Source organism: Podarcis gaigeae, assembly GCF_964106915.1.
Source record: "Podarcis gaigeae genome assembly, chromosome: 4".
NCBI lineage: Eukaryota > Metazoa > Chordata > Lepidosauria > Squamata > Lacertidae > Podarcis > Podarcis gaigeae.
Genome location: NC_139677.1, coordinates 84280789 through 84308489, shown reverse-complemented (window position 1 = coordinate 84308489; position 27701 = coordinate 84280789). Strand labels below are relative to the sequence as shown.

At 39.7% G+C, this 27701-nt stretch overlaps 1 protein-coding gene across 14 annotated transcripts in view; it reads left to right on the top strand.

Annotated features, from left to right (window-relative positions):
* The window catches only part of ZMYM2 (zinc finger MYM-type containing 2), a 62860-nt gene that overhangs the window by 19264 nt on the left and 15895 nt on the right, over window positions 1-27701 (top strand). For 8 of the 14 annotated variants that reach the window (XM_083736092.1, XM_083736093.1, XM_083736098.1 and 5 more), the window contains 6 exons: window positions 3732-4017; window positions 6777-6942; window positions 7878-8090; window positions 17019-17169; window positions 18145-18260; window positions 26348-26464. In XM_083736092.1, the coding sequence (XP_083592218.1) occupies window positions 3732-4017; window positions 6777-6942; window positions 7878-8090; window positions 17019-17169; window positions 18145-18260; window positions 26348-26464 (1049 nt within the window). The remainder of the gene's footprint in view (window positions 1-3731; window positions 4018-6776; window positions 6943-7877; window positions 8091-17018; window positions 17170-18144; window positions 18261-26347; window positions 26465-27701) is intronic. The other 6 variants (XM_083736087.1, XM_083736089.1, XM_083736088.1 and 3 more) reach the window with 1 other exon arrangement.

Sequence of the window (27701 nt, the reverse complement as noted above, 5' to 3'; positions counted from 1 at the left end):
CAGTTTTTGTAACTTTTTCTCTACAAAAAGTAATCTTATGAAAATACAGGCAAGCAGGTTGTATATCCACAGCAGTGACTAGAGGATGAATGACTGCTGGGAGCAGCACAGAGAGAAGTGGTGCCATGGTGCACCTAGATGTAGCAACAAAACTGGATGCCTACATCTGCCTCACCTGCAATAAAATGCCTCTCATATCCATCTCTATAGCCATAGCGGGAGCTGTAACTCTCCAGTTCAACTTTACTCCCAAAGGCACACTCCTCCAATGTCTCCCGAGTCAGACTGATGCCAACAACCACAATGAAAATACTGCAGATTCCTGGAGTTCTCATTCCTTACCTCCTTTTTCTGTGGATGGTTTTCCTCTACTCTAATCATGGTTTATTTAATATCCAAGTTGGCAACTGTTATTAGTGCTTGCACTTGAAACCAGAATGGAAAACCCATAGTTTTTTGTATGGAGGACAAGCTCCTTTCCTCATTGTCAATTTTATCAATTTAAGTTCACTCTGGGGTTTTTAATTAGTTAATTACTATAATGTCTTCATACCACTCGGTGAGCAACTTTCCAGATTCCATTGTGGTAATAGACATTGCTGGAACAATGTTGGGTGGTTGACAGACTTTACAGTTATGTACTACAGCTTAAAAGCCATATTAGGACAACCTGCTTATAAAAGTGCAAATCTGCATCTGAGCACAATTACAGTTAGCGGATTTTAAGTTTTTAATGTTTGATGCTTTATTATGTTTTATATATTCTGTAAGCTGCCCAGATTGTTGTTGTTGTTGTTGTTAATTTCTGAACTTTCGGGAAAACTGCCCACCATTTATGTGGCCAAAATAGCCCCCCCCAATATAAAAAATGTAAACAACTTCATTAGGTGTCAGTAATATGCAGTGTTGGGACACAGAGGCTTGGCCATGGTTAAGTTTCTCCCAAGGTTGGGTTTTTCAGTTGTTCTTATCTCGTGACTTTGTAGACTAGTCAGCATTTAGAGGAGTGGTCACAAACCATGGTTAAGAAAGGGTGCTGGGATTATTTGTACTGCCAAACAATGGTTGAAAACAAGGTGGGTTTTTCAAACCAAGATTTCTAAGCCGGTAGCAAAACTTTTTGGTTTCAGAAATGGTTTCAGAAATGGGTGCTGTACATATGCAGATCATTGCTGAGAACTTTCTAGAGCTAGGTTTTTGGGTGAGCTTTCCCCCCTTCTCTCAGTGTGCATGTTCTTGGGAGCATGGTCCCCAACTTCCCGCTCAGTACCTTTTGGCAGTGGCATCATTATCAGAGATGATGTCCTTGCTCTTGGGCAAACATTGTCCTTGTTTTCTTAACTATTTCTTGAGTAGTTTGTTACCTTTATGTTCTTGGTTTTGTTGTTTGTTGTTCGTTTCAGGGTGCTCTAGAGCCATTCACTGATTAATGTGATGTGGGTCTAAAAAGGTTTTCATCCACACTGTAGAATATAGGTTTTGTTTCATGAAGGACAATCTCCATAGACAATCTACAGAGATTGTTTTCATGTCACAGGTTAATGATATAGGAGATGAGTTAGGGTTTTATGATAATGTCCAAAGTTAAGTGCTGAAGTGTGTTATTAAAGAAATACTGATCTATTTGTATATGAGAAGTTTCAGTTCCTTAAGATAATGAAGTCCAGTTACTCCTAATATTTTCAGTTCTTCAAATACAGTATCATGACACAGCTGATCATTTACCAGTTAGTTATTTTATCATCTTCATTTCTAAATGGCAAATTATTGAAATTTCTATAGCACTGTATAAAATATTATGATTGTACACAAAGTTCAAACACAAAATACCATAAAAATTAGATCATATGTTTTGTGTGGAAATTGTTCGATTTGGTTGTGTATGTTTTGATGTTTATGACCATGTCCCTCTAACTTCATTTGCTTAGGTAACTTGCCTTGCTCAATGAAGAAGTGTTACTAACTTGGATAGTTTTTTAAATGATTGATTTGAGTTTCTCAAAAAATGTGTGGGTTCAGTTGAGGAGTTATATAAAACTTGACCAAATAATGTTTCAGCCACTTATAGCATATTCAATTTCCAGTAAGTATTTGGGAGGTTGTGGGATGTCTAATGACAAAACCTGTTAACTCCCTGTTCAAAACTAGTTCCTTTTTAGAAAGTTGCTAGCCCTTGTCCTGATAGCTGAAATTCAAACTCAAAGCTTTTTGCTTCCTCCTTGAAAGTGAGGCATACAGCAAATTTGCTTTAAATCTGGAGTGGGGAACCTGAGGCCTGGGTGCTGAATGTGGCCCTCCAGGCCTTTCCATCTGGCCCTTGAAACTCTCCTCAAGCTATACCCCTCACTGGCCCTGCTTTGTTACCCGAGTGCATGTGCCTGGCTAGAATATGCTCTTGAACTCTGATAATAGTTTTCTGATGGAGGACAGAGAGGTGTGTGAGTGTGTGTAGAAACCAGCGTACTGTACATTTGTTGATCCATTCAGTGTGGCCCTGCCTACTACTAGAATTTGGTCCTCAGAAGTGAATGCTGAAAAAGGTTTCCCCAACTCTGATATCGTCTTCCCCACCCCCTCTGTTCCATCTTCAAAGTCGGTTATCATGGAGTAGGAAAATGTCTTCACGTTCACCGAATTCTCCTGAGCATTGTGTTGGAATTTTGAAGACAAGGGCATTCTATTGCTATTCCCATGACTAGCAGGTGGTGATCTGTAAATATTTATTATGCAGTACAGTGGTGCCCCGCAAGACGAATGCCTCGCAAGACGGAAAACCCGCAAGACGAAAGGGTTTTCCGTTTGCGAGTTGCTTCGCAAGACGAATTTCCCTATGGGCTTGCTTCGCAAGAAGAAAGCCCATAGGGAAATCTCTGGGGACCTGTTTTAAATGCTGGCGGTGGGGAGCAAAGCCTTTCCCCCCCTCCGGCCTTCAGAAGAGGTCCAGGAAGGCCGGTGGGGGCCGAAAGGCTTTGCTCCCCACCGCCAGCATTTTAAAAGCAGTCCGGGATAGCAGGGAAGTGCTTCCCGCTATCCTGGACGGCTTTTGAAGGCAACCGGGGGGAGCAAAGACTTTTGCCCCCTGCCGGCCTTCAGAAGAGGTCCTGGACCTCTTCTGAAGGTCGGCGGGGGGCGAAGGTCTTTGCTCCCCCCTGCCTGCCTTCCCGGGAGAGTGGAGAAACGCAGTGTGTTTCTCCACTATCCCGGACGGCTTTTGAAGGCAGGCAGGGGGGGAGTCTTTGTCCCCCCTGCCTGCCTTCCCGGGGGCTTTTAAATCACCCCGGGACAGCGGAGAAGTCCTCCGCTGTCCCGGGGTTTTTTAAAATGCTGGGGGTGGGAAGAAAAGCCCTTATTCCCCCCCCCCCCCAGCCTTCAGAAGAGGTCGGGGGACAGACTGTCCCCGGACCTGGTCTGAAGGCGGTTTCCATAGGAACGCATTGATTGATTTTCAATGCATTCCTATGGGAAACCGTGCTTCGCAAGACGAAAAACTCGCAAGAAGAAAAAACTTGCGGAACGAATTAATTTTGTCTTGCGAGGCACCACTGTATGGGTGTTGTTGTGTCCCAACATCTTTTTATGTTACTGACACTTACTATTTAGCCTTTTGGAAAAACTGAGTGCGTCTCCTTTTACCTGCACTGGGAATAGAATATTCTCCTTCACTGTCAAATAGCTTGTCATATTGAGAGGTAATTTTTAAATTTTAACTTCATATATTTTGTCTCTTTAAGATTCCTGGATATCTCAGTCAGCTTCATTTCCAAGGAATCAGAAGCAACCAGGTGTGGATTCTCTGTCACCGGTGGCATCCCTCCCAAAACAAGTCTTCCAGCCTCCTACACAACAGCAGCCTTCTAAGCAGGTTAAAGTCACATGTGCTAACTGCAAGAAACCTTTGCAGAAGGGCCAGACTGCATATCAGCGGAAAGGATCAGTTCACCTTTTTTGTTCCACTACCTGCCTTTCATCATTCTCGCATAAACCAGCTCCAAAGAAACTCTGTGTTATGTGCAAAAAGTAAGGGTTAGATCTTACTGCTTGATCCTTGTCAGTGTGATCAGTATTCTTGTTCAGTGTTCCAAGAACTCAGTAAAATATTTTATTTTTATTCATTTATTTATTGCATAAAATAAATACACTGCTTGATAGTTGGTTTATATATATATATATATATATATATGCAGGTTTTGGTGTCCTCGGGTGTCTTCCCGTGTAAAAGTACTTTTACACGGGAAGACACCCGAGGACACCAAAACCTGCATTCCTGTACCCGTGAAAATCTACGAAAGCAATATATATATATATATATATATATATATATATATATATATATATATTAATTATCCAGGACATGAATGAGCTACCTTCTTTCAACTTATTCTTCTTCATACTTGTTATAAAAACTGATAGGCATTGAGTTGGATCAAATGTAATGACCAAATCATTAGCCCATTTTGAAGGGTCTTCTTGGTAAAGCAAACTATAGTTAAGCACAAACCATGATTTGCTCACAGTGGGAGATGGGAAATTGTTGGCTTGAGTGCCCATTCACATTGAGCTAACCATGGATCGGTCATTATTTAGCTAACAAAATTTATATAACGCTTAATCAGGAAAAACCTCTAAGCATTTAACATGAAACAATATAAAATAACTAAAATGAAGGTGGTTTGTATAAAAAGTTTTCTGCTTATCACACACATGTTTAGTCCTTTCTCTGTATAATATAATCCTATGCCAATACAGAGACTTGGAAAGAGGAACAAACCTTGTTCAATTTCGTACTACTTAGCATCTTAGTTTTGTTCACTGTCTCCTCTTCTGGAATCTATGAAGAATGCTGTTTGGCACTAATGATGTGGGTGTATAAACAGTTCTGAAAAAAACAAAATATAAAATTAAGCTGAGACTTGTGCGAAGCATGGGTGGAGCGTTTTGGCCTAATTTGTACACATTTGTTGAGTGCTAGCAGTGAGGTCTGTGGGTAGTGCCAAGTCCTGCTTTGCTTTGTTAATGAAACATGATTAAATCCAGTGTGTTAATATTCTTGAAGCCCTTTTAAGTTACCCATCTAAACAACATTAACTGCTGCAATGAGACATGTTGGACAGTTAGATAAATTGATTTTGACACTAACTTGTAATTTAAAAATGTATAACTTTGCTTTTGAAGCTGTCAGGTTTACTGAGAGAGAAGAATTGTAACTGTCTGTTGATCCGTTGGCTGTATGCAGCTAGGTAGCTGTCTTTCTGTTTTATTAGAGTAAAATCACTTCAGGTTAATAGGGCTTAGCTTATGCATACTTCAGTACAAGAGACCTAAGGTTTGTGAGTATCTTATGAGCAATAAGCAGCTATAGCACAAAAGAATTAAATGTGCTCCCATTCCCTTTTGTTAAATAACAACAAACGTTTGCTTTATGGTGTTTCTGTTTATAATTGATATTTTTGCTTCTCATGGTATTCCACGTGTCTCCAAATAATACTTTTTCAAATAAACTTTTCCATTTTCACCACGGTTGAGCACTGATGTAGATATAAGACTAATTCCTTTTAAATTGTGGTTTGTGAAATGGGAGACTCCACCCCCAGCCCCCCAAAGCAATTTATCCCTCTTTTCTGCCACAAGTCGTGGCTTTACATTACAGCTGCATCTATGGCAAAATAATTTCATAAACAGATTGAACTACGTTTTCACACTCTAATTTACAAAGAAACTGGATTTGTTCTCCACAGTTTGCATTAGGTGTCCATGATATATGAAAATACGTTTTCACTGCAAGATGAGAAGGGGTGTACATATCTCCTGATACTCAAGGAGAAAAGACTAGCTTTTGATATGCTAACCATTATTTGCACTGCTCCTTAGTCTACAGCAGGGATAGCCAATGTGGTACCTTCCAGCAGTTTTGTACATGAACTGTCTGCTCCAGCCAGCATGGTCTGTGATCAGGGTGACGGAAGTTGTTGTCAAAAACATCTGGAGGGCACCAGGTTGGGGAATACTTGTTTAACAAGCAGGAACGAGCTGAAGTAAGCCTTGGGCTTGCATGCTCCTCCCTATTCTCCCTCTCAGCCTAGAAGAACAGCTTAAGGATTCCACTTTTAATTGCAATCTGTCAGGTCAGCCATAAAAAACTGGTTAACACAAACTGTGGCTGGCTTTTTTAAAACTAACTTCAAACCACATTTTCTGAAGCTGGCTTTTTAAAATTAAGCATAGTTAATGCTAACCACAAGCAGGGATTTGGATGACACCAAAGTTATGTTTAACTGAAGAAGTGAAAGGATTGTCTTTGGTTGCACAGCTTGTTCCTTCTTATGTGTCTCACATTAAACCATTTTTATCATGATGTTCAAATGCAGCCAATGGGATGCCCCCCTCCCATTTTGGGTGGTGGGAGGGAGGGGGCTCTTGATAATATCAAATTGTTCCCAGTGTGGTATACTTGTTAAGAGTGGTAGACTCGTAATCTGGTGAACCAGGTTCGTGTCTCCGCTCCTCCACATGCAGCTGCTGGGTGACCTTGGGCCAGTCACACTTCTCTGAAGTCTCTCAGCCCCACTCACCTCACAGAGTGTTTGTTGTGGGAGTGGATGGGAAAGGAGAATGTTAGCCGCTTTGAGACTCCTTCGGGTAGTGATAAAGCGGGATATCAAATCCAAACTCTTCTTCTTCCCAGTTTTTTGTTCAGACTTTTAAATCTTGTACTATCTGACTATTGTACTTTATGGTGGCTCCTAATATTTAGAGGACGTTCCCTTCTTATCTTTCAGAGACATAACAACAATGAAAGGTACCATTGTTGCTCAGGTTGATTCAAGTGAGTCCTTCCAGGAGTTTTGCAGCACGTCATGCTTGTCCTTCTATGAAGACAAACAGAATCCCTCAAAAGGAATCTTAAATAAGTCTAGATGCACTATTTGTGGAAAACTAACAGAGGTTTGTTTGTTTCTCCCATCCCTCATTTATACACTAATATAATATTATTTGAGTTTCTCAGGAAATTACTTAGGTAATATTTCTCACCAATATTTCTTATGTGGGCAGAATTTTCACTTGAGCCACTTGTCATGCTCTTCAGTCTTCTGGCAGCATACAAGTTCTCATATGATAGCTAGGAAATGAAAATTATTTACCTAGCCTTTCCAGATTGGTTGGTTTGCATTTCTGCATCCTTCACAGACCTGAATTTTCTTAGATTAAGTATTCTTTGATTCTTTTTAGTTACGATTTGTAGTAGTCTCTATCCTTGTTGTTACCATTAGTCTGTCATTTTCCTTCTTTGCAAAGATAGAAATAATGCATGTACTGTAATGCGTGGTTCAACTTTGTCAGTGTCTGAGGCAAGGAGGAAATTTGGTGCATTTTGCTCTTTGTGCTTTTAATATACACGTAAAACTCATTTTTCCTCACATTTGCCCATAGTGCAGCTTATTCTGTGAATATTAGTTTTATGGAAAATGGGGTATTTTTCTTAGAAGAGGGCATTAGTTTCCAATCTTTGAAAATTAACTTTTTGAGAGTTACTGAATTTCTGTGGTGATTGAATACATTGTAAAAATATATTTTGCCTTACATGTGAAAGTTTACTAAACACATTTTATTTCATTCTGGGTTTTTCATACTCAGTCATATACTGAATACTTACCAATGTTTACAAGTCATATATTTTACAGTCAAATTGTATTACATGTAGTATCCTCTGTTCCTGTTTCGTTTTTGCTTTTTAAGTTTCAAAAGTACCAAATGCAGCTTGCATTTCTGAAATTGCATTTTCCACATTTTTCAAACAGTTTAATCCAAATTTATATTTAAAAGCTGTTATCTGGCTAATTATAACTCACTACAGTAAACTTGTTTCCCCCCCCCTTTAGATCCGTCATGAGGTTAGCTTTAAAAATATGACACATAAGCTGTGTAGTGACCACTGCTTCAATCGATACCGAATGGCAAATGGCTTAATAATGAATTGTTGTGAGCATTGTGGGGAATACCTGCCAAGTAAGGGAGCAGCAAACAATATCCTTATGGTTGATGGAGAGCCGAAAAGATTCTGTTGCCAAAACTGCGTTAGTGAATATAAACAGGTAACTCTTTATCTTCCATTGTCATTTAGTGATAGCTTATTTAAAATTGTTTAACCAGTTTATTTTGAAACCATACTTGGTATTACAAGTAGTGTACATTTGTTCATCTCGAAGCACATTCCTTATTTTAAAAGTGAAACTGAGGACACAAAGCTCCCATGTTGGTTGAAGTAGCACCTCCACAATCAACCTTGGCCCTTTTTTCATTCATTTGGAGGCATGTCTAGGATATGGCAAACATATTTCCACAATAAAGCTGTATTTCATGTGTTGATCTTAACATACAGGTTTTGGCCCTGTATGTTAGATTTCTACTTGTTTTAAAAAAAATTAAGAAAAGATCAGCCAACAAAATATGCCTTCTTCCATATGTTTCTCATTAAGGATCCTTAAAGCACTAGCTGTAGCTAGCTGGTTCTTCAGAAGGAGTGGGGTTTGTTTTTGTCCCATCCCTCCAGTTACTGCATATGTGACACTGATAGCAGACTCTTTGAAGCAACATGACAACTGACAGTTTTGTGCAAAGAGCATCAGGGGTAGTGCATATGGGATTTTTCATTCCTTTCTCACAATAACTCCGAATGCCTCCACACTATTTCTCCCAAACCTCTCCCACTGTAGTCGCCAGTCCCGAAGCACAGGTCTTTCTTGAATGCCCTTCAACCTTCTAGGGGGGCTTGAGAGGGGCGGGGTGTTCTTCTTGTGCAACTATTCTTGTGCATGTTCTACACTGGATCCAGGCCAATGTATTGTTTCATCAAGGTGCTTTTTAGGTTGATTCTAAACTGTGTGGAAGAATTTTCTATTCCTTTCTTGGAACAAGGTAACTATTAGTCTCTTAAAGTGGAGAGGCTTTATACTGAATAAAAAATACTCTATATTCTGTCTCATTTTGTATTAGCCTGTCCTGTTCTTAATGTTAAGATGCTACTTATATATATATTATAAAATGTAAACAGCACTTCTAGAAACATAACATGGGCCTTGTTGTTTTATTATGCAGCAAAACAAAAGGGTCAAAATAGGTTATTCAAGATACTAAAAATGATAGGCACACACTGAAGCCACGGAGAAACTTGGAGAAGCCTTGAATAAGATTTCATGAAGGAACCCAAAAGATACAAGAATAACATGGGAGTTTCCCACACAATCAATAATGCATTGCTGAAATTCCAAGTGAACATGGAATTGTGATCAAATAACAACTCTGTATCTTATCAGTTTATTGTGACATGTACATTTTTTCACCTGTATAGATATTTCATGCTATTTTTGACATATCATCCCATATGTTTTTTTTTCCAAGAGGGTGAGGTGGTGTGATATATGTAGAGGAAATTACAAAATACTATTTGAATCATTGAAGTTTTTATTTTGGGGACTTATATATTAGAATTTATTTGGAGATGGATGAACACTTTAGCATATCAACTTAATTTTATGTAGAAGGCTGTGGGGGCAAATATTTAGCTGCATATAAAACTTGGAACCTGATAAATCCCTCTCCTGTTATGTGCTTGGCCATTAATCTGCAATTAAAGGCCCTTGAATGAGTCTAGTGGTTTTAGTCCCCCTTGGGGCCACTCATAAGCTGTTTGTTGTCCAAGAGTGAGTAGCTTGCATGGGAAGATGATTCTCTGGCTATGGGAGATATTTATAGTCTTCCCATTGCAGGTAAAATGCCTTGGCATTTTGTAGTATGCCTGGCTCCATATGCAGTAGTGCAAAGCCCAGGTGGGGGAGAGCGTATTAGTGGTGTATTGGGGACCCTTCCCATGTGTAGGAAAGGGATGGATCATTCTGTTGGATTGTAAATGGTTTGTTATGGAGAAAGCTAAGTTACTTCTATACTTTAAAAAATACCCAAGAGATTGGTGCTTTGGCTTTAAATTCATAGTTTAGAGTGGTTGATAAATTGGTGGCTTTTGGGGTCTGTGTAAGCATAACCTACATATTATTTGGGATTTCACTATAGAAGGATGGAACCATAGTAGTGGACCCTCTGTCTAGCATTTTGTGAACTAGCTTTATTCTGATTTAAAATTACTATAAAGGAATGTAAACTGATTTCATCTTAAGTATTTTAATTTTTTGACTTAAAAATCAACACAACTATACCTTATATTAGCAAACAACTATGGGCACTATAAAGTGAGTATTGTTAAATATGTTTATTTTCACACTTAATATTAAAACACAATCGTTTGGAAACATTTGTTTTGAAATTTTTGGTCTGGGCCTAAAGCTTAGCCTAAACGCAATAGGCTATGCAAAACTGCCTTTGCTTTTTGCTACTAAAAAAGTTGTATTAACAAATATTTGGTTTTTATGTAGTAGGAAAACTGATAGACATAATATTTGTACCTACTTAACATTTTGTTTAAATAAATAATTTTTTCCACAAATAACTTACTTGAAGTAGTTGTTTCAGTTCCCACTCGTTCTGGTCTCTCTCAACATTTTCCTGTGCAATTTTATTATGGTAGTCTTTAGTAACACAGAATTAATGGATAAATAGCTTGAAAGTGCTTTCAACTTGACTTTAGAGACCATTATTTTAGTTTGGTTGTTCTTTGAGGACTGACATAATTTCCCACATCATGGGTGCCATGTGAGAAAAGTACTTGGAATAGGAAGGCATACTTCCTTCCAAGTGTTCACATGGTTATACTGGAATGCATGAGGAGAAGCGATGGGTTGCTATGTGGCAGTAGATTTGCATTGGTTACATATCATTACAAGCTGTCATGGAACATCTGCAAGCCTAGGAATGCCAGTTTGCTGCTTAGCAAAACTTTTCCTTTCACCTTGTGCTTTCAGTATAGCCACATCAAAGTGCAAAAGCGAGCAGAATCATAACATGCTTCTGCCACTATATTTGCTTTAGGAAAGTCCTCCAATACTTTGCTTATTCTGTATGGTCTCAGGGACCATCTGACAATGCAGTAGGCCACAGACAAGGGCTTATTTACTTACTGCTCTTCCTCTCTCTCGAGCCCAGAGTGATGCCGGCTTACATGGTGTCAGAACTTTAGCTCTTAGTACAGTGTTTTCTGACTGTCTAGATGGGTAGGCAAACTAAGGCCCTGGGGGCCGGATCTGGCCCAATCGCCTTTTAAATCATGCCTACAGACTGTCCAGGAATCAGTGTGTTTTTACATGAGTAGAATGTGTCCTTTTATTTAAAATGCATCTCTGGGTTATTTGTGGGGCAGAGGAATTCTTTCATTATTTTTTCAAAATATAGTCTGGCCCCCCCCCACAGGGTCTGAGGGACAGTGGACCGCCCCCCCTGCTGAAAACATTTGCTGACCCCTGGTCTAGAACTTTCTGTGGTCTGTCAGAGGCCTTTCACTACCATGCTGCCCAAGATCTCGGAACGTTAAATCTTGGATGAGTCCCTTTATTATAAAAATAAAAATCTGAAGAAACAAATGAAGGTTAAATGTGGAAGACTACACAGTATTTAAGAAGATATGAAATGAAGCAAATAAATAAATAAATGAAAGAAGCTCAATTATGATAACATGAGTTCAACTGGCCATCCATTTGTATCATTGATGTCCAGCTATTGTAGGCCTGAAAGCACTGCTGCAACATAACAGAAACCTAGGGCTGCATTGGTCTTGCACTATGCAGGCGTTTTTTTTTCTGTGCAACTTTACTGGAGAACTTTGCCAGGTACATTTTGTCTTGATTCCTTTTTCCCATATTTGTCACTGAGAAGATGCCATGCAGTTGTTAAAGGTCCAGGAGTCTGTTCAGAATCCAGCAGGCCTAGAGGAAAGTAATATCAATTTTATCTCCAAAATTCAAACACACAACACATGCAGACTGCTTCCTTAGCCACTGAATCTAAAAGGAGCAAAAAACATCGGGGGGGGGGCGGTTTGGAGAAAAAGGAAATACAGAAAGTGTCTAAAAATTCCAGGTGATTAGGTGATGGGTTGGAGAGCAGTTCCTCCAAGAAGTCCAGGACCTCTATGTGCTGCGGAAGTAATGCTATAAAGATGATTCAACATGCCTTGCTGAATGCATTTTCGTAACACAAGGAACATGTTGCCATTTTATGTCAATCGCTGTGAGGGTTTTGCTGAGTTCGCCCATAGATACTATCGCAATACAGCTGAGAATGAGCATTCACTCTTTACACTTCAGCTGCTAACCAGTCACTCTTGATGGACATTACAGCTATGTGTTAATACATGCGTCAGTAAAGGTGTATGCACTAGATAAGTGAGTGAAGCAGTTTACAGATTTTATTCTGGTATGTGTTTCCAGAATCCAGTCGCATGATCTTTTTGTGTATTTGGAATGACACACACTAGTGCACATGGGTTTTCTAATACAAATATTTTTAATACTGTATCTGGCAAAGTAATTCATGAAACAGCACTTAGACCACAAACAGAAAATGGCAGTTTAGGCTGCTGTCAGTAATTGACTCATAATATTTTGTTTGCATTGCTTTATGGTAGCTAAACCTCAATGATTTCTGTCTCTTTTTCTTCAGTGGTTGATAATTCAGGGCATGTCCTTTTAGTTTTTGCTCCTTACTTTCTTTGCTGCTACTTTAACTGTTAGTGCTTATCTGTCATGCTTTTCAGAGGAGGTAGTTGTATAGAATCAAACAAGTAAACTTTGTTGCCAAAAGGTAGGCTTTTCATTTTGAGCAAAGGAACTTGCAGCAACTGAAATGTGGTAAAAGAAGGAATGCTCGTCATGTGTCTGCTTGAACAAGTAAATAATATTAATCTTCAAGGCACACAAAACAGAATGTAACAGAGATGAAAATACCTTAATTTACTTGAAATTCAAATACATAGATTAGAGTAGGTATCTTCTGTAGTCAGATGCTTCTAAAGATGTCTAAATGAGTCTTGCAGGAGAGTGGTAAATTTACTTTATTTGCTGTTTAGATCTGTGAACCCTAATAGTAACACCTGAATGCTTAATTCGTATTCTTCTTGTAGGCTTTTTTCCTACCTTAAGGCATCCCCTTACTTACAAAACTGCTTGTACCTTTGTTTTTCTTTTGTTCCTTTAGTAAGCAACTTTCCCCCTTCCTTTAATCTTCTCAATTCTTTCTGCTTCCAAAAGCTTATTGCTGTATCTAACTTAACTTTCATATGCCTTTTTGCTGTATTTATAATATTTCTTATCCACCCTTTACCGCAAGATTGGAGTGCGGGTTACAACAATACAGTTATAAAAACAAGTAAATTTGTTCAAACAAAAAAACCGGGAACATAGATTCAACTAAAGAAGGTGGGTCCCACAAAACAAAATAAGTTAACTGTGAAAAGGCCATGGGAAAGTGTCTTACTTTCACACAAAGTTATCTGGTACGTTTTACTACATGGTCCCTATATTTAACATCTAAGTCACTGGGAGAGATCATCTGGGGGTGTGAACTGATTGGTGGTCACCAGTATTTTGATGATTCCTAGTTTTACATCTCCTTTTCATCTAATCCAGGTGAGGCAGTGGGAATTGTGAGCGGTGCTTGGTTTGTAGTGGCCGAGGGCCAGTAACTGAAACTTGGTCCAGGGAAGACATGAATATTGTTGGGGGGTGGTTTGTCTTCCCAGCTAGTTGGTGCTCAATCTGGTTGGGATGAGGTTTCACGCCCCTCTATATCACAGATAGCTAAGAACCCTCAACTAGCCTTTCAGAAGTGTGCTTAAATGTAATGTGGTTTACACCAGAAAGGGGCATGCCATACCATTTTGCGGGGGAGGGAATTTCATGATTCTGAAGCCACCGCACTAAATACTGTGTATCTTATAGATGTCAACCTAATGTCAGCAGCCACTGGTATAAGGGTCTGTGCTTCCTTAGCCAGTCTTAATTATGGGTGATGATGGGTCGTTCAAAAGGGAAAGGTTGCCCATGAGAGTCATACTATTCTGGATACTAAAGGTCACCAGCACCTTAAATTAGTGTCAGAAACATCATGGTAACCAATGAAGTCATTTCAAAATAAATGTTATAATCATAGTGGCGCAAATCCATCAATGTACAGACCTATTGAAGTTTCTGGATGGTCTTTGCAGTTCGCCTACCAACCCAGACTGTTAAAAAGCATTTTGGACCACTGGCACATCCCAGGTATTCTGGAACTGAGGAGGACTCAGATGCATTCCAAACTGCAAACAGGAGTGATACGACTCCCCCTTCCAGAACAGGCAGTTTCCCAGATTGCTGCTTGTTCAAATTTCCAACCATCATTTCTGTTGTGGCTAGATGGAACTTCAGTTTATTCACCCACATCCTATCCCATTACAAATTGAAGATGCTCTTTTAGAGGAGGCCACTGCCACGTTTCAGATAAAAAGAAGTGGACCTGGGTGACTTGAAGCCATTTCATGAAGATAAAAAGTTTAGGGGAAACAACTGAACTGAGGATGCATATTGGTTATTTTCTATGAGGAGAGATTTTGTTGTGCCGGCACTGTATTTTACAGTGGAGTCCATTGGACAGAGCAAGGGAGAAACAGACTTGACCGCAACAGTTTCAGTAGCTGATCAATAAGTTTCTCCTTCCCCTCTGCATGACCTACTTCCACCCCACCCCTATTTGGGTCATCAAAAACATCACCCTAATTCCCTTTCAGTGATGGATCCTGAAACTGATGCTTCACAGCTCCTGTTGTTTTTCCCCAAGGGGTCAGTATAAAAACTGCTTTGCCACATTCTTGCTGTTAAGCACTAATATTCTGATTCAGTCTACAGTTTTGGTTGTAGCAAAATATTCTCTAGTGGCTAACAAGTCTAAACTCCCTATGCAAGCATTTACTATCCCATGGCCCACCAGAAGTTGCTGAGTTGCAACTCCCATCATTCCTGGCCATTGGCCACTGGTTGATGAGGGTTATAGTTTAGCAATATCTGGAGGGCTACGGTTCAGTCACCCATGCCTTATGCCACTGTCTCATTTACATATTTTAGACAGTTTGGCTTCCTAGCTAGGCCTGCATGTGTAGTATCTCAGAGAAGACTGCTGGAGGCCCTGACTTTCAATCTCCTGCCTTGCAACTTAAGTTTGACTTCTAGGACCATATGACTACTTCCCCTGTGTCAGTGGTGCCAATGTGGACCATTGGTTCCCACCCAGTATACTTTGCCAGACTGTGTGATACCTGCAACCTTCATACCAGGCAGACAAGTCACTGTATCCACCAGAAATCTAGGTATCTTGGTCTCTAATGATTGAATTAACTACAACAAGGAGCCTGTCCCCATAGGGATATTCTCACTGTGACAGGATATATGTTAGCCCCTCAGTAATAAGTCACTTCTAATGGAACATTTCCTTTTAGAGTGCTGTCCTCATGCCCCAAGATTCACTAGGACTGCAGAGGAGCTTTTGCCTTGAGAATGAAAAGCTGCTCTGTCCTTGAAGGCCTCGTCCACCAACCTCTCTGCTTCCCTTTGCTTCTCCAGATCCCAAGAGATCTTGCCCCTTCTTTTTAGTGAAAGACTTGATTTTCAGCTAGAGGGTGTACTGTTTAAGGAATGGTTATGGAAACACCCTTTGCACATTTCAAAGCTGTGTTTCTGTACAAAACACGGTTAAATTCCTATCTTACTTAATACAAAGAAACCATTTATCTAGAAAGCAGACGTTTTCCTCCAGACTATTTAGGCAGCTTCTGTAAATCAACTTTCAGATAGCAAGGCTGCCAGCAGATGGCCTTGTGAGACTGTCAGACCATCCTCAGTACAGATATGAAATTATGGCTGTTCTAGCTAGATTCCCCATTAATCACCAGTACTACAGTGACTGGTCCATGGGGTCACGAAGAGTCAGACACGACTAAACAACAACACTACAGTGACTGACTAATCTTAAAGAAGACTTTCATGGGTTGCCTAAGCAAGCGCAAACTCATGCAGAGATTAAATGAGTCTGAAACTTTGCTGCGTTTTGTAGAAGAAAGTCTAGAACATGTTGATTGGTATTTAAAGAAGACTCAAATAAGATCATGTTTTCCACTGATCAAGTTAAGGTTTAGGTTTGATGGTTCCCTGTCATTTCTCTTGGTGGGAAAAACTTCTTGGGTGGTTTCAGAGTGAAAAGCAGGTTTTAGAGGCTCCTGTTGCAGAGGCAGAAATTACTCACATGGTACTGTGAGTTGCTCCCATAGTACTAGATAGCATGGGGCAGGGTACCCAGCATGGTGCCTTCAAGTTGTAGCTGGGCTGTAACTCCCACCAGTCCCAACCAGCATGATTGGTGATCAGGGATGGGAGCTTTAGTCCAGCAACATCTGGCGGGGCAGCATCCTGGCTACCCCCTGGTAGGAAAATGAAGCATGTCTTGTCGCCTGTAGACATTGTTCCCTTACATGCAAGTCAGTCAGTTCATATTGGGTTATAACTGAATTTCCTCCTAAATAAATTAACTGCCTTTGATCATTTCCTACCTAATTAGCCAGTGGTTATAGTAGATGTTAACTCAGTGTATGACTGTTGTGAAAAGGGCAAATTAAGTTACATAGATTAGGTAGGTGATTAAAAAAAAATCTAAACCTGCTTTGCATCCACATGGAGACTGCACACATGAACCCAAGTCCTATCATCCTTGCCCATAAACATTCTGGAATAAAAATAGCATGGGCAGGCCTATATGCAGATTGCTCCACATAAGCAGACACAATTTGCAGATTATGTTGAATGCATGTTCATGAGGTGGAACTGGCATAGACGGGGTGGGTGGGTGGGTGCTATCTCTATTGTATGTGGGTTCTACATTCTGTAAAATACATGTAGATAGGGATCCTGTGTGTGGTGACTTGGCCTTACTGTGACAGTAGCTGAGCTTTTGAGAGGATACTAGAAAATTTCTGTATGCCTATTGTAATAAGACAATCTGATTGAGTCATAACTAATGTTATTTTTACTTTTTTATTATTTGCTTTTTAGAAATATGGCAAATTAACAGCTTGTACTGGTTGCAGAGTTCAGTGCAGGTTTTTTGACATGACACAGTGCATAGGACCTAATGGACATATGGAGCCATACTGCTCAACTGCATGCATGAACACACACAAATCAAAACATGCAAAATCAGAAAGTAAGTGAAAAGGTTGGCGTGTTTTCATCCATGATGATAAAATAATTTTCCGAAGTAGGAGACTCTTGTTTCACTTATGCTTTCTATCTGATTTTCCTTTGGGGGAAAATTTTATTTTAAATTAGTTGGTGCCTAGATTACATTTAGCACGTAAAATAACATTAGCAATGCTTATCGGTCACATACAAAAGCTATAAAGATTGATGCCTTTAAACTTTTAATATTTAGCTACAACTTCTTTATAATGAAAAAATGTACTCTTAATTCTTCCATTGCATCTATTTTTGTCTTAAATTCACTGTGAAGCTTTTATTTTATGACAGAGGTACATTGTTGGAGTCATGATCAAAGAACACACATTGCTAGCAAAAGTGCAGTCTGTGTTCTTCCTTGCAAAATAGATGGAGATGGTTAAAAATCAGTTGAATTTGTTTGAAAAAGTGCCAGTACATTTTTTGTAACCCCACCAAAATAATACACGGAGGCATGATTTACACAAAAAGTGTTTGTAATTATATCTGTATTTAAAAACAAACTATTTAAGTAGAGCTTTCACATTGGCCTGGTTCAGATGATTATCTGATCATCTTACAATGCCATGATATGAACAAGATGCTACATGGCTCATTTGTTCCTCCAACACTGTGAGTAAGCTAGGAAGCCTATAATTAACCATAGTTTCTGTTTTCATCTAAACCAAGAAACTATAGTTTCTAGCTTCAGAACACCTGGTGTCTTCCAAAGCTGGTAACTGTAGTCTCCTGGTTCAAGTAAAGTGGGAAAATACGAGATTTCCTGGATTGCTTGCTTGAGTAGCAAAGAGGCTGCATTCCCAGCTAAAATACTCAGTTTATTAAGCCAAGATAAGATGATATGAACGCAGCCATTGATGCAGATTTTGAGAAACGCCAACTTGTTATTCATAACATTGTACATTTGCATTTATTTTATTTGTAAACTACATTTTTCTTTTAGGTATGGGGATTGTTTGCCACTTTTGTAAGCGAAACTGTTTACCTCAATATCAAGCCACAATGCCTGATGGAATACTGTACACCTTTTGCAGTTCGAGTTGTGTAGCTAAATTTCAGGTTAGCTGTTGTGTTAAATCTCTTCCTCCCTGGATATGTATTTTTCTGTGCATGCCTGTTAGGTGCTCTTAGTATGTTCATATTAAATAATTTGCTACCTACTCATTGCTAAAAACTACTCTTTATGAATACGCGTTTAAACAAGTGGGGCTTCTAATGTACCTGGTCAAATTTTGGCACTTCTCAGTAATTTCCAGAGTTATGGTGAGAGTTGTTTTGAATGTTCATTCCCCTGCACTAAGAAAAGTGAGATTGTAAGCAGGTCACCACCTGCACTGGGACAACCCATGGTTACTTGAACACAAGATCAACTATGACCCTGTGTATTAAACCTAGTTTCACAGGAATTCCTGGGTCATTTCTGCATACTGTAATAGGAAGCATTTATATCATCCCATGTTTAGAAGTTGGTGAGAGACAGGGAGTAAATTTTAGTATCTTATCTCAATGTGAGTGAGAGTTGGGCTTAAGTTCTGCTTTGAGCTGCAAGAAAAACCGAATGTTTAATTTGCCATCAACTGGCAACCTATGTAATTGTGCTTCTTTGAGAGATAAAGAATTACACTGCACAGAACAATTGGATTGGTTTCCAGTGCACTGTTTGCTGGGTGTTCATTCCATATGAGTGACATTTGAAGCCTCAGTGTACGTGTAATAAGGCTGCCGTGTATTCACATTGCATAGTTTTAAGCGACAAGAGTTCTGAATACCTTAATCCCCATTCCATTTTGAAAGCAGTGTTTTTAAATAAGAAAAAGAGAGAGCAATTGTTTATGCTACTTGGTAGGGGCCTCCAAGTGGCCTGCTGCTTATTCTTGAATGTTATGCCGGTTTTACTTAAAATAACCAAATGTGCTTGTGTCTACACCATCCAGATTTGATACAAGCCAGTGAGACTTGATGTTGAATGGGCCTCGAGCCTCTGTTGCTTTCCTGACCTTTTGCCTACTTTGTTTTCTGTAAATGAAATAGAAATTGTAAATTTGGAGGATGGCGAAATCATCATTGCAAGATGGTGTCTTAACCCTGATGACCCTTTGTGCCCTGGGATTATTAGTCTTAAGTATGCAATTGTTAGCTATGAATGCAAGAAAAAAGAAAAGATTCCCAGATATGATATGCCACATAGGCTGCATGGGAACAGAAAAGATATTTGGACCTACTTTCCCCATCATTTCTGCTTCCCAAAGCTACCCCAGAATGAGATTTAGGAAGGAAAAATATGGATATCAAGGAGTCCAGCACCATGGCAACCCTTGTCTCCTAACCTCACCAGAAATTGGATGAAGTCCTCCAACTCTTTAGAGGTGACATTGCTAAATAGGCAAGCAACTTAGCAGAGATCTCAGTGACAGCAAGCACGGCAATGGAACTCAGCTTCAAGAACAAAGCCGCCATTGAGGTAATGAAACCCCCACAAATTGACTTAAAGCTACAGCTAGAAGACATTCAGGGTCAAGATTGCTGCCTGAATATTAGGGCCAGGGGGAATCCACGAGGAACCTGGAGAGCAAAGTTTGCAAGAAGCTTTTATAGCACAGATCTGTCAGCTGCTCCCGAGGTGAATCTTTAACCGGGGGATATAGAAAACCTACACAGTTCACTTTGTTCCAAACAAAAAAAAAGGCAAGAACCCTAGGGGTGTTGTAGTGCGTTTTTCCAAATACTTGGTAAAAAATGACTTAATGCAGAGATTTAGAGTTACCATTGTAAGTTAATAGTAATCCAGAATGGAATCTAGAAAGCTTTTACAGCATTTGGAATTGCAGCCTGAATTGGAGCAGTGAACACAAGAAGCTGATGAAGAAAGCAGGGATCCAGATCAAGAGAGCTTTGACCTAGTGGCAAAGAGACAGAAAGGTTTCCCCAAAGAAGAAATGGCCAGAATTTATCCCAGATGGAACCTGCTCAGTTTGGGATTTTATGTGACCATTCTGTTAACATTGCATAAACAATCATTTTAACTTCAGCATAAAACTTCAGCGCTAACTTCTTTACTGTTAGATCCGTGGAGTGGGGAGTTTCCCCCTTCCCCTTTGATTCCCACTACATTTGAAACTCATTGAGTTTCAGGGGAAGGGGAAGTTGTAGGTGATAGGTTGTTACTTGTATGGGACTAATGGGTACATGCCAACAATTGTGGGAAGTGGTTAACTTCAGGTTCAGTGTATTGCCCCGATAAGCAGCAAATACTCTTTTTGAAAAAGACACTTTTTTATAGCAAGAATCCTTTAAACAGGAATGGATGGCCATCGGAGACAATCTTCATTTCATACTAAATGAATATTTTGACAGAAGTAAAAAAATACTTAAAGGGAAAAATACATCACCCTCTACTGAAACTCTGCTATATTAATTATTGAAAAAAATACACTTTGATATGATGCATACAACTTCCACCAAGAGAAACATGATTACCCTTGTTTTTCCAGTTAACATGATTACACTTGTTTTTCCAGTTAATAGGACTTGTTTTTCCAGTTAATAGGACTTGTTTTTCCAGTTAATAGCCTGCCTCTTGATCTCAGAGATGTGGTCCTTTTGGGTCTACTCCTCCAATATTGGGAAGATGCACACTTTGATCATATTCCTTTGTTCACTTCTTTGATCTGGGAAAATAATCCACTGGAAATGGATTCAGGATTACTACAAGTCAGTAGTTGTTGAAAGGCCACCAAAGGAAATTCTTAAGGCAATGGCCAGAGGAGCATTAATTAATTTAAATTATAGATAAAATATCTCTTCCACAGTTAATCATAGAAAAATGTTAAGCCAACTCCTCTCTATTGAAGAACCTCAAGTGGGCATTAACTAAATGTATTTAAACCACCAGATGGCTAAACTGTTGTCTTCTCTAAAACCTTCCAAGACCAATTATTGTTAACATTTTTAAACAAATAAAGCAACAGGCAAATACGAGATACTTTGAAAATTGTTATGATTCCTAAACTTTTGAAGGATTTGAAATCCATTGAACCACATCACTCTGCCCTTTAAATAAGTGCCTGCACTAAACATCCTGGTAAAGAGATGGGCTGTGATCATATCTAACTGTATTCATCATTATTAAAGAATTCACCTAACAACGCTCATTGCCTAATGTTGAATGCAATTAATTTTGGACAAAATCATCCAATGCCTATAGCCATTTTAGCCCTGGATGCCACCAAAGGGTTTGTTCACTGGGAGTGGAAATTTTTATTCATTACTTTAAATAAAATGGCAAGTGAAAAGCTTAGCAAGCAATTAAATAAATGGGTAGAACTCAGCTGTTTTCTTCCCACAACTAAAACTGTCTGAGATTCCATATAATTGGATTAACATCCATCAGGTTCTACGTGTTTCTGACCTTTGACACTATTTGAAAAGTTGATTTCTACCACAGATTATTTGGATAAAGGCCTTCTGTCAAAAATGTTGAATATTTTGGTCCAGACCTCAAAGAAACCTCTAACTTCCTTAAAGGCCCTTTGGGGTTGTGTCCTGGGTGCAATAATAGGCAGTACTCATTGGGAACACATGTGGGGTAAAGCTCGGTTTCTCTCGTCGTCTGCTTGAGCACTTAAAGATGCATTAAAAACTTCTGCACTGCTGGTATATGCACCCACTTCTGTTAAGTAGGACTGCCAAAACAAATGCAGTCAACTATCAAATTATCGGGGATTAGGTTCCCTGTTCTATACGTAGTCATCCTGCCCAGAGTTCTAGCAATTTTTGGATAAAAATGTTTCATAACGCTAAACTGATTACTCACCTGATAGCAGCAGTTAGATTAACTATAACAAAAATTTGGAGATAGCTAAACAGAAGCATAATGGAAATTGGTTTCAATAATTAGGAGGCCTTCAGATGGAAAAATTAACCAACAAACTACAGTGATAAGACATAACAAGAAGTCTGACAAGTTTTTTCCTGTTTGATTCAGTTTTATTAGATACGCTATGACAAAAGTACATGGTTAAAGAGTACCAGCCTCTCATGACGATCTGTGGAAAGGTGCTTTATTTGATGGGCACTTTTATTGGAGAATTGAATTTGTTCAGACATGATATGCTGTATTTATCTGTGGGGGTTTATTTGTAAGTTTTTTATACTTGAAATTTAATAAAACAAGTTCAGAAAAGGAAAAGGCCCTGTTGATTTTGGTGGGAAAGATTTAGGTGTCTTTAGCAGGAGAGTGACTTGATCTTAATACAGCTTAGCTTTGACGATTGTATCCATTTCTTACAAACTTGATAACTTCACTGGTTTTTAAAACTTTGTCCAAGTTAATAATAAAATGTGTAAGGAGCCACCTGATTTCATCTCCAGATTTGACATTGGCCTATTAACATATAAACTGGTCGTGTGTCCTGGAAAGTTCTTAGAATATTCCAGAAAGAAGTTCCATCAAGTGGAATATACCTTTGCTTATAATACTTAGAATCGGGCAAACTCTTGCTTTTCTGAGTCACCAAGGCTGAAGCCTCAATTTGCAAATCTGTATCTGTATCTATGTACACACTGATAGTTCATTTCTAAATGGCTAGAATATGTTTTACCTACATCTCTATCTGTACCTGTAACCCTGTCTGCTTCCTTCTTCATGTAAACCAGATGCATCTTTTATCTGAAAACTGAGCAAAACAGTAAAAAGAAACAAACCAGTTTGTGTTCTTGGCCTTCTTGCATGCTATCTGTACCTACTAGACTCACCTTTTAGCTGTGCTTTACTTACTACTTTTTATTTTTTTTTAACAATTCTAGCCTACATTTCAGTCTACCTCTAAGGGCTCAAGGTAGATTAATTCCCCCTCCCCACATTTGATCCAAACTGTGTATGTGGGTTAGTCTACTCAACCTCTTTTGCTGCTTGCGTTGTTGTCCTAACACGGTTCATTTCTTGGGGTGACCTTGTTACGTTTACGAAGAAGGAAGAATTGGACAGCTCTCACATGATGTAGCTGGCTAATAATTCTGCTTCTTATCCGATGAAAAGGGAAGGCAGTCTGCAGATGTGAACTGCCCTCATTTTCACTGGATGGATGGAAAATTTACAGGTCAGATACAGTGGTACCTTGGTTTGCATATGTCTTGGTTTGCATATGTTTTGAATTACAAACACGTCAAACGCGGAAGTGCATGTCCTGGTTTGCAACCTTTTTTTGGATTGCAGCCCATTTGGGGGGGGGGGGAATTATGAACAATTTTTTTTGGAGGCCCCATTGGCGAAAGCACGCCTTGGGTTACAACCTGTTTTGGTTTACAAACGGACCTCCGGAACGGATTATGGTTGTAAACCAAGGTACCACTGTATATTTTCCAAGTTAGCCAACATTACGTCACAGAAGTAGTAGAGAATTAGTTTTCTCATGTTATACCTCCAAAGCGAGTAACTTAAGCCAGATCTGCTACACACAAGTATGAGAACTACACATATAGCATACACTGTATTAAAACTGTTGAGTGTATATAAATGATTCCCATATGGTGTAAACCAGTGGTGGCCAAACTTGGCCCTCCAGCTGTTTTTGGACTACAACTCCCATCATCCCTAGCTAACAAGACCAGTGGTCAGGGATGATGGGAATTATAGTCACAAAACAGCTGAAGGGCCAAGTTTGGCCACCACTGATGTAAACTATGGAACCCGATTGCATTTTGTGGTGTTCAGACACACTTGCTTCCTGTTGACTCCATTGTTCCACAATTTGGGATAACTGGGTGTTGCAGGTATGTGCACCATGTTGAGTTTAGCATATCTGTAAGATTAGACGATATGTCAGAATCACATTAATACAAATAAAATTAGGCTTGCAGACCAATCAGACATGTATCCCAAGAAACCTATCTTTCCAATGACTGCGTACCCCACATTCTCCCAGTGGAAATGTTGTGTTAACCTGTGTAGCTACACACCACTTTTCAACTTTATTAACACCTCTGCATTCTAAAGCTACCTGTATATATGTCTAGGTGATATCTGAAAGGCTTCAGAGCTTCTGTGGTCCCAAAGGTCCTATCCATGTGGCTTACAGTTTGGCTCAAACATTCAAGCCTCCTGTTGCTCTTCAGTTAAATGCACATCCTATTCTGCCATTGATATCACCCACCCCACCCCACACTATTCCCTCGCCACAGTCCAAGTTGATATAAAATTAAAATAGCAGGTTTTGAGTGGCACCTGAAAGTTAAATCACAAACAGAACTACTTCTGGAGAGAACTGATCTTTAGTGATACTCTGTTTGGATTTTTAAAAGATGTGCTAAATGAAAATTAATTGGGAGTTGGAGCTGGAGCCTGAGTCAAAGGAATACACAGGCTGCAGAGACAAATGACATACATTGTGTGCTTTGCTAATGGAGTACTGTCTGCTTGATTCTGCTGTTCACTATCACCACCACCCATCAAATACAGTCTTTATTTGCTCTTATCAATTGGGATGGTCTGAAGACCTTGGGGTAGCCTTTTCTGGAAGATTTGACTTATCTAAATGCTTACTGTGGAAAGGGTTTCTCCCTGTTGCTTCTACCTGTACTTATGGATGGTTCTGCTCAACCTCTCTCTCCCTTTGTTTTGTCGGCTTTTGAAGGGATGTGGGATGGAGCTTGACTACAGAGCAGGCAGGGTCCGGAAAAGCCTTTTGCTACCTCTCCAGGGGCAGGAGTCAGCTTGTTGTCCAGCTAACTCTCCCTGCCTGTGGTTGAAGACAGTTGGACTCCTTTAGGGTTCTAAATCAACTCTGTGTTTTTCATTAGCCTGCCTTCCCTTTTTGTGAGCTGTTCTCTTCCTGGTCCTCCTCTCCTCTTTGTTGGACGTTGTGCTGATAGGGAGCATGTGTGCGCTTGTGCTGTTGGTCTCTCCCTTCACCTCATCTGTAAGACATCAGGTGGAGGGGCTGTGGCTGGGGGAAGAAGGGCCTCACAGGCCAAATTAGGCCCTTAGGCCTGCCTAACTGTGGTTAGCTCAACCACAGGTTTCATATCTGCTTCTGCACCAGCTGAATTTTCTTCTCTTTACTTCAAGGCCATGTGCTCTTTGGAAAGCATTATAGGAGAAAGAGGCTAGCTAGGCAAAGGATTCATTAGGACCACTCCAGTTGCTCCCAACCCAGAGGGCCTTCTGCCACCAAGTGCCCCGTGTGAAGGGTCTCCAGGAAGTGTTATATTTTAATATTGTTAATATGGCTTTTAGTAATCTTTCTTTATGTTTCTTATAAATTTGCTTGGGAGGATTTGTGTCCTAAAAAACAGGATGTAAATAATTGTAATAATTAAGTGCATAGACCTGACTAGTATTTCATTGGCATCTTGTCATTATCACTCTGCCTTGACAGTAGTGATTATGATTTAATGCCTCCGTGTGTGTGTGTGTGTGTGTGTGTGTGTGTGTGAGAGAGAGAATGTGTATTTCTGTGTTCATGTGGCAGTGTAACCAAACGGGTTCTGTAGGCTGAGCACAGTGAACGGTTGTGAATGCAATGACATAGTGAGAGGGAGTTAGATCATGAGACATCACACACTCTTTCTCCACCTTTCTCCATGGGCCTGCCCCTCCTCATCTGTCTACTGTTGTCTCCTGACATATTTGTACTAGAGAATGTTGTTCTTCCATCACCACCTGCTGCCTAAAGTTCTCTCTTGCACAGCTTCACTCATTCTCTTGTGCTTCCCCTTACACTTTTCTCTCCCTTCTTTGCAAAGCCTTTGGTTTAACCTTCCCCAGCTGGACTGAAGCCAAAGAGCACCCAGTGTTCATATTTATTATTGCTTCTTCCATCCCTCTTGTCCCTTTTTGCTGTTGCTGTTTTGGAGGCTCTTTTGACACCTGCTTCTCTATGTAGCTCTAAGTTGTCATGTCCATCGATGACTGTATAAACAGTAAAAGTGAGCTTCAGAAACTTTGTGAATGATCCTATATAGAGGATGTGAAATTTAGCAGAAGCCGTTTCAAGGAAAACCGTTTTCATAATAGCACATATTCTCACTAATTCTTTTTAACAAATGCAGTAATGCACTTCCAGCTCTACAATGCTATGATTCTCACTTTTTTACTGTGTCTTAACAGTGAAGGAATTTGATCTGTATATTTTAAAAATATTTTTCAGACTCTTAGTGTACAGTCTTCAACCAATGGCCAGTTTGTGGCTCCGAGTGATATTCAGTTGAAATGCAATTATTGCAAAAATACTTTCTGCTCAAAGCCTGAAGTACTGGAATGGGAAGTAAGTAAATTATATCAAAATGGGATATGTACCTCTTGTATTGAACATAAAATGTTGTTGATACTTTATTGATGTATTTAAAATCTTTATAGCCCAACCAAGTCGCTGTTTAATATTTCTTTAATAATCCTAGTTGAATGTTACCAGCCTTTTCATTCTTTAAGGTCTTCTAGAGCAGTGTTTCCCAACCTTGGGCCTCCAGCTGTTTTTGAACTACAATTCCCATCATCCCTGACCACTGGTCTTGCTAGCTAGGGATGATGGGAGTTGTAGGCCAAAAACATCTGGAGGCTCAAGGTTGGGAAACACTGTTCTAGAGTGACTATGCAAAATTCACTCGTTAGTAGAGATACACTATAATACCTACCAAGGAAAGGGCATTTTCTATAGCGGTGCCTCAGCTATGAAAAACCCTCCCTAAGAAGGCGGACCTAGCATTGCAGACATTTCAGCTCCAGATCTTCCACCCCAATTTTATTTTATTATTCAAATTATGTGTGAGTTGTTGGATTCATGGGAAACTGTTAGGACAAAAGAAAAGGAATACATTCTTGATGACCAACACATTCCAGACATCTATGGTTCAATTCCAGTTACTGCCAGTTCTTTCTCTCAGGCACACAGTGTCTTGTTTTCTAGTACAGTGGTACCTCGGGATGCAAACGGGATCTGTGCCGGAGCCCCGTCGCATCCTGAATAGAACGTAAGACGCGTCTGCAAGGGTCGTGTTTTGCCGCTTTGCCACTTCCGTGCATGTGTGTGACATAATTTTGACCATCTGCGCATGCGCAAGCGGCGAAACCCGGCGAAACTTCTGGGTTGCCATGGAGCGCAACCCGAAAATACTTGAAGCGTATTTAGCCCAAGGCATGACTGTATCTGTTTCTTATAAGTTGTAAATCACCCATGTATTCTAAATTATTAGATAGACGGGAGAAAAACCCAATGTAGAAAACAATGCCCTGCTCACATTGCAGTCTTTGGTTTTCCTCCCATGAAAATGTTGTTTGTTTGTGCATGCATGGCTATACGTAAAATACTTTGTGGTATTCTGAGAGGAGTGTGGAGAACTATTTATCCTGCTCCTAGGAAATGGGGTGGAATGGACAAAGACACCCTAGTTCTTCAAACCAGCTGGAGCTCTTACTGCTGCTGGAACTTGCTGTGGGTGTGCAAAGTCTGCTTTGCAAGTAAGCTGCAGAACATTAATTTGAAAATACATAGAAACAGCTCTGCC